Raw genomic sequence first — 7551 nt, 5'->3', positions numbered from 1 at the left:
TAGCGCTCAAGAGCCGTGGATACGTGACGCTGCGCGTGATTGACATTCGCGAGGCCACGCCCACACGCAGGTGAGATTGCAGATCAATAAAAGTACAGTGCGACACCGTAAATGTACTTTCACATTTTCACATCATGTGCACAGTGTATTGGCTTTTACTCGGTTAAATAAATAAGCAAATTCAGCAGCGACGTGTATGAAGACCCATTCATCATTCAAAACCTGTTTCTTGTACAACTTTGTAATATTTTCCAAACAGAATACCAATAAACTATGCACGACTACTTCCGCGTTTCTTCTCAGTTGCTTTGCTGATCTTTAATAAATCAGTATTGCAATCCATAAACATATCCATTGTTAGTATATATATATATATATATATATATATATATATATATATATATATATATATATATATATATATATATATATATATATATATATATATATATATATATATATATATATATATATATATATATATATATATATATATATATATATATATATATGTATGTGTGTATATATATGTGCATGTAGTGAAACTTTTATATGTTTTATAAGCTTTTAAGGATCATAGAAATTGTGTTAATTTGAAAAAAAAAAAAAAAAAAAAAGGTTATGCTTTCTCTGCAGTAAGCATCACAAAACATTAAGGATTCTTGTCATGTCATAGCAGGATAATACAGAAAACAAAACTGATGTTTGATAATCATATATTTTGTTTATTGCAAGAATCTTAGCATGAATCTTAGCATCGTATTCACTGCTAAAATGGCTACATGATTCTCTAGTCGGGTTGGTAGTGCTCAGTTCTTCTGGACACCAGGGTAGCTGGCAAAGACGGTAGTCCAGTAATAAACCAAACGTGTTCTCAACATCTGCTTCACACTGTTGCTGTTCATCTTGTTGTTGATATCCAGGTACTGATGTCCACTGCTGGCAAACTCGGGCCAGGTCACAGGAACCTTGGACTCACCTTTGTTCGGGTCACTGTGAAGAAGAAAAATACACAGAAAGTAAGGAAAGTTAGAAATGACATACAGCTATCATCATGCTAAATTTCTCCAAATCGGTTCTGATGAAGAAACAAACTAATGTACATTTTGTATGGCCTAAGTGTAAAGTTTCGTCTTTACGTGAACTATTCCTTTATCTGAAATATAATAAAATAGACAAGCCTAGTATCATAGTATTTCTCAACTGGTGGTTTGGGTCAGCCAAAGAAACAACATCAACAACAAAAAATGTAATTTTCTAGTGTTTACACTTGATATCTGTCAGATATCTGTAATATATATAATATAATGTGGTAAGTGTGTCACAGCTTGATGACCGTGGGAAAATGTGGGTTCCAGGGTCAAACCATTTGACAACCACTGCTCTAATATTTTCACAGTTGTTCCTACACATTAAAGTGGAACAGGATGAAGTTTTTTAGTAATTATATGTTAATCTTTAAATACCCAGTTTGAGCAAAATTGGTCCAGTAGGAAATCATGTATTTAGCGACGTCCCGGTGGCGAGGGAAGTAGCCCAGAGGAGTTGCGAAAGGCTTCCCAAACACATACTGAAGGTCATCAGCGTGATCGGCACCCATCCAGAGTGGGAAGATAGGTATGCGAGAGGGTTCAGTGAACAGGTACGAGTATGTTCGTCCAGATCTAATGGGGAAGAAAAGGTTTTTAAGATATTAAGGCTTAGTTTTATTTTAGAGATCAGTAAATAAGTAAATAAGAAAATGAGATCAGCTTACTTGGCATGGTCAGAGTGGAGGTACAGGGCTGCTTGGGTTGGCACCAGAAAAATGTAGTCTGTCTCCATGTCCACAACCGTTTTCTTAATGTCCTTATCACTAGGTTTGCTTCCCCAGTTGACGGTGTACTCGTCATAAGTTGCAATTCCAGCATCAAGTCCTCTAGATTCAGACAGGGCAATTGAGAGAGTCCTGACCTCCTCCCTGTTTGAAATCAATAGCAGTTTTAAGTTTGGGCCATTAAAAGCCCATGAAATGACTTCACATGTGTTTTTATTTAGTTTTTTTATACTTTAGAATTTCACTTATTCCTTTAGAATTCTCAAATTGATTCTAGGTGACTTATTACTGTCTTTACTCACACAGCGGTGGACACCAGTGCGTTGTTGATAGAGGGGATGTCAAGGGTGGCAAAGATGTGGCCGTCCATGTCATTGACTCCAGCGATGTAATCAATGTCAGCGGCATTCCCAAACAGGGTTTCAGGCTCGTCGGGGAGGAAATCACCATCAATGACGGGCGACAGAGCCAGATTGTGTACAATGGGATCTAGAAAAGACAGTCAGATTTCATATTTCGACTTTGCATTGAATTTTTTATGGTTTTAAAGAAAACCATAAATGTTTCAACCCCTTCTTCGTTTGACTTATTTGCTGAAAATACTGGCTTCATCATTCTTTAAAATTGCATAGAAAAGAGCGACTACTCATGCAGGTGTGAAAAATTTGTAAATTACATTTAATTGTATTAAGCAGTTTTAAAGGGCTAAAAATGCATAATGAATATTCTCACGAGAAGGAGATGAACTGAGCTTCACATTCCCAGCAAGAGTTACGGTCTTTGGATCTGTCCTCCTCAGACAGGCAGCCATCCCGCTATCAGTAGGACATCCTACCTTTCTTGCAATCTAAATGTGTACAAAAAAGAATTTAAAGAAATAACTATATTTGCATTTATTGTAGCCATAAACCACACTGTCATGTCTATATTTGTACGCGGTGTACAAATTCTGTTTCATAATGAGTTAAAATTAAGCTCACCTCCTCAGCGTACTGTCGTGGATTTCTGTTGACAGCCCAGGGACAGAGAGCAACACCACTCTGTGAGATAGCTCTGCGGATCAGGCCCTTGTTTTTAGGGGAAAGAATCTGTGCAAGATGGGACACAAAGAAATTAGAACCTTATTGTAATAAATGAAACCATTGGCAAACCTGTTGCCTTCACATTTAGTGCGAAAACAACAAAGACTATAAAATAAAATGTAATAGGTTTTAATTTTTTCTTCATGCAGCACCTGGAAGTTGACGCTGGCTGCTCCTGCTGACTCCCCAAAAAGGGTGATGTTGTCTGGATTGCCACCAAAGTTCCTGATGTTTCTGTGTACCCAGGAGATAGCGGCGTGCTGATCCCACAGACCATAGTTTCCTGTCGAACAGGACATGCTCAGGTCGTCATTCAAATACTACAATCAATCAGTTCATACATGAATACAGCTGGAACCAAAAGTTTGAATGGAGCTTCCATTCAGCTCACGGGGAACATTCTGGCAAGGTTTTCTTGATGATATTAGAAAATATTTTCCAGTAATTTTAGTAGGAGATTCATTCAGAGATTTTATTCCAGTGGTAATCATGTATATCACTTGCTTGCTTGCTAGTATGGCAAAAAATATTACGACAATATTTATTTAATGGTACAGTTAAACTCCACAGAGTTAGATATGTATTATTGTTTTATTATTTAATACAAATATAAAACATTGCATTTTTAATGTCAAGAAAGTTGCTATTTTGTGTACACTATGGAAAGTTTTTCAAGTATGACACCGTATTGGGCTCTTTTCCAGGAAGAATGTGTGTACACATCAACCACAGCGACAGCAAGAGCATCTCCACCGTTCCACAAGTAATTGGAAAGCTGATTTAAAAGCCATTTTAATGGACAGGTGTAGACTATTCTTTAGTTATTTCCAAGAAACTTCCAGGAAACTTTGCGTTTGCTTAAAAAAACACACAAAACAATGAAGACTTAGATTTTATTATTTCCATCACACAACTTTTAAAGAAGCTTGAAACTTGCGAATCTATTAGAATTGTTTGAAGACAGAATTGTGATTCACATATAAACAGATTTTTACATGCACCTTTAGTTTTCTCTCTCATGGCCCCCTTTGCTGCAGTTGAGTTTGTGATGTAACAAACACAGGAAGTAACTCATTGTTTTCCCTGCAAGCCTTTTGTGTAGGCATTAAACTTCTTTTTAAAAGACGATATCTGTTTGCATTGATCTTTCAGCGTTGCACCTTTTCCAAATATTGTTTAAGCTGAAACTTTACGCATTAATGTTAAAAAAGGGAAATCGCAATAACCACTCCTTTAACAAACATTTAGCAATAAAAAGCAAAACACTGAAAAATAAGTGTTTTCATTTTATTTTAATTTAACTTGTCTATTGTATGTCAGAGAAAAATAGTAAAAATGCTTGTCGTTTGTTATTTAATTTTTTTAACGAAGATTGTTATTAATTTATTTATTTGCAATATTTGTACAGTTTCTTACCAGGTGCGTCAGCATCTCCGCTGCTGAGGAATCCCATGGATCCGACACGGTAGTTGAATGTCACCACAATGACATTTCCTCTGTCTGCGATCTCCTGTCCGTCGTACAGGTAGTTGTTCAAGAAGTTTGCACCCTGACCACCACCAAGCAGGAAGGCACCACCATATATGAACACCATAACAGGGAGATTTGTAGACACTGCAGGGGAGAAGATGTCAAGCCACACGTTTTTGTTGTTTTTTTCTAGTGAACTGGAATTGGAAGTTAGTGTTACCAGTTCTGCCCTGAGGAACCCAGATGTTCAGGTAGAGACAGTCTTCACTTCCCACGACATCAGTAGCGAGAAGATTGAGCTGCAAGCACCTTTTGCTGTAGTCGTTGGCTTTCAGAACACCTGTGCAGGTAAAGTCAGCAGCAGACATTGTCAATACACTCACTTATTTAAGCCCTAGCTGTGTCTGAAAACATCTAAACCATCTAGTCACTGACAGGTGGACCTCAGTCCAGGTCCAGCCATTCCATATGCACACGGATCTACATCCAAAACAGAAGGTTAAGATTTGAAACCTGATAGAGCGCTACTACCAGATGAAACTTTCAATGGCATTTTACAAAATTAGGAAAGTCGACGGTTCTTAAATAGTACAAGAAAGTCTTATGGTTTGAAGAGGTCTTAAACGTGGGGACTGAAAGACATCAATTGCAGTTAAACTTAAAAAGGCTATTCATTTAATGAACAGTGAAGGGTATACACAGGTACACGGCACTTCTTTATCAGATGAAAAACCCCTCTGATGCACAACATTTAGTGTCCTGCGTTTGTCAAAATCATGAGAGGCCACCATATGAAAAGCTAATTTAATCACATGTGAATAAATGCAAATATGGCGACCCTGGAGCCGACAGAGACAGAAACGCTGCAACGTGAGAAGATATCAGAAGGAGCGCAGAGCGCTTAAATAATCACTTACTGATTACTAATTTGAATCAGTACAGTATAACAAAAATAATATCTTAAAAATAAAAGAAGCTGGTTTAATCTTTTTTTTTTTACAAAATGTATTAAATTTACTCTAAACTTTACAATCAATTTAAGCGAATACGTTCAAACACTGACAAAATTCTATTAAAAGTAGCCTAACACATTGCACCAGGTGAGGCATCTTGCTACATGCATTCATGTTAGACTTCGGTATCATTAAAACGTATATGTAAATGCAAATAAATGTCATTGATTTCAGCTGCTTGCTTTTCTTCTGCGGTGTAATTTTTGTTTAGGCTGATTACATTAATTCATAGTGTCTTATTATATATATATATATATATATATATATATATATATATATATATATATATATATATATAAAATGCAAAAATATAAAGATAATTTAAAAAAATGAAGGCAATAAAGTATACTTATATGTTATTTAACAAATATAATACGATTGTTTTTGTGAAAACCTGCATCTGTAAATCAAGCTTTTTACACTCTTTTTACAAAAACAATTGTTTGTATATAATTGTTCGGACCTGGCTGGTAGGGAGGCTTTACTACTGTAGTTGAATCTAAACAGACAGGTTACCCACCGTCCCAGCCTGGGTGAGGAACAGGTTTCTGTAATCTGCCAGGTGGAGCAGCGAAGGGGATTCCCTTGAACACGTCCATATAGCGGAAGAGTCCCACGGTGCGACTCTTTCCCTGTACCATCCCTCCCTCGGTTTGCACAGCTCCCAACTGCAACACATTCAGTCCGTTTTTGGTAGAAACTGCATTACAGCCTATTTAGAATTTTGGCTAAATTGGTTTACTAAATGCTTTTAGCTATTAGCTAAAAAAGTTATTATTAAAAAAAGTTTAAATAACTGAGATGTACGGATGAGAGTAAAAAGTTATATCGCAATGCTGTTACGTTCTCTTTGGCATGAAAAAATACATATTCGCTCGCAATGAACTCAAAAGTTTTGTGAATGAAAAGTTTCCTCGAGAAATGCAAAATCATTCCATTTCGTGATTTTCGTCTCTTTAGAGGCTCTGTGTTAAAAGTTAAAATAGATATCATTCTAGGTGATTCATTTAGTAATATAATACTTCATAGTAATTTCATTATTAAACATAATGAACTGTTAAACATACAGAATACTTACAGAAGCTGCATTTGCTGTGCCCAGGATGAGGGCAACAGAGATGAAAACTCCCAGCATCGCCATCCTCATCAGTCGCTGCAAGTGTGGCACTGAAGGCAGCTCTGCCGCTTTTATACACAGACCAAATCATATCTCTCTTAGAAGGTGTGCCAAAACCATATCTTAAAAGTACACAGTCCCTGTATTAACTGGGCAACATGTGTACAGCTGTGGTAAACTCTCATGGAAAATTTGTGTGATGTTCATTTGAAGTTTTTGTAGACTCAACACACATTTTTTTCATCACATAGGAGAGATATTTATGAATGGTAAAAATATTTGTGCCATTTTAAAGGAAATCAATTCTGCCAAAATTACTAATAGTCACACTTCTTTGATGGATTGATTTTTAAATCTCAGTTTAAGTATAAACTCATCTTAAAGTCTTTGATCTCAGGCAGGATGCAAATAGGCGTTTCTATTCTTAAAGTCACCTGAACCGAATCTGGGCCAAAAACCCAACAACAACATTCAATGGAGAGTTATATCAGTTTCAGGGGTTCCCCTCAACCCCACTTAAACACATAACTCTTTCACAGTTAACTCTTTCCCCCGCCAGCATTTTTGATGATTTTCACCTAAATTTGACGACCTATAGAATATTTTCTGCTATTCATATACGAGCATATCATATATCAAAAAAGGAACATAACAAATCAGTTGTATTCTATCTTCTATCTTCATGTTTTATCATCACTTGAATGCACGTAGGTTTCATCAAAAATACAACTTTTTGGACAAAAAATGCTTAAAACGTAGTTTTATCAAAGCAGTTCATTTTCATCAAAGTACTGCATTTTCAAGCAAAATAAATGCAAATTTCAAATTCTTTCACTTGTAAATAATTATATGAATAATTGAAATTGTATTCAGAAAAAGAACAAACATTTAGGCTACATACATACATAGCTACATATGTACACACACGCTCTATTTATAGTCCCGTAACTCATCCTAGGGCTTCCCCTACCATCATACACCTAGAACAGGGATTAATGTAAAACCTTGCCTTTGGGGGCAAGCGTTGTAACCTAGATGACTACTTTTATCCAC

General features: G+C 36.2%; 1 protein-coding gene across 1 annotated transcript; it reads right to left on the bottom strand.

Annotated features, from left to right (window-relative positions):
* Positions 1–704: 704 nt before the first annotated feature.
* On the bottom strand, positions 705–6571 carry LOC122326352 (bile salt-activated lipase-like). The gene is made up of 11 exons (XM_043221175.1): positions 6460–6571; positions 5902–6049; positions 4589–4708; positions 4315–4512; positions 3051–3181; positions 2797–2904; positions 2549–2663; positions 2119–2305; positions 1757–1960; positions 1467–1664; positions 705–993 (listed from the first exon to the last, which is right to left on the bottom strand). Exons 1-11 carry the CDS (start codon positions 6526–6528, stop codon positions 810–812), a joined length of 1662 nt encoding a protein of 553 aa, XP_043077110.1. The 5' UTR covers positions 6529–6571; the 3' UTR covers positions 705–809.
* Positions 6572–7551: the final 980 nt, after the last annotated feature.

This window comes from Puntigrus tetrazona, chromosome 21 (assembly GCF_018831695.1).
Source record: "Puntigrus tetrazona isolate hp1 chromosome 21, ASM1883169v1, whole genome shotgun sequence".
Lineage (NCBI taxonomy): Eukaryota > Metazoa > Chordata > Actinopteri > Cypriniformes > Cyprinidae > Puntigrus > Puntigrus tetrazona.
Note: the sequence above shows the minus strand (reverse complement) of the source record. Positions and strands in the feature narration are given on the sequence as shown.

Excerpts from the sequence above, each read along its gene's own strand:
- LOC122326352 (XM_043221175.1), bottom strand. The coding sequence starts at position 6,528 with ATGAGGATGGCGATGCTGGGAGTTTTCATCTCTGTTGCCCTCATCCTG. Across the intron at positions 6,050-6,459 it reads GCACAGCAAATGCAGCTTCT|TTGGGAGCTGTGCAAACCGA; the intron begins GTAAGTATTCTG and ends AATGTGTTGCAG. Across the intron at positions 1,961-2,118 it reads GCACTGGTGTCCACCGCTGT|GGAGGAGGTCAGGACTCTCT; the intron begins GTGAGTAAAGAC and ends GATTTCAAACAG.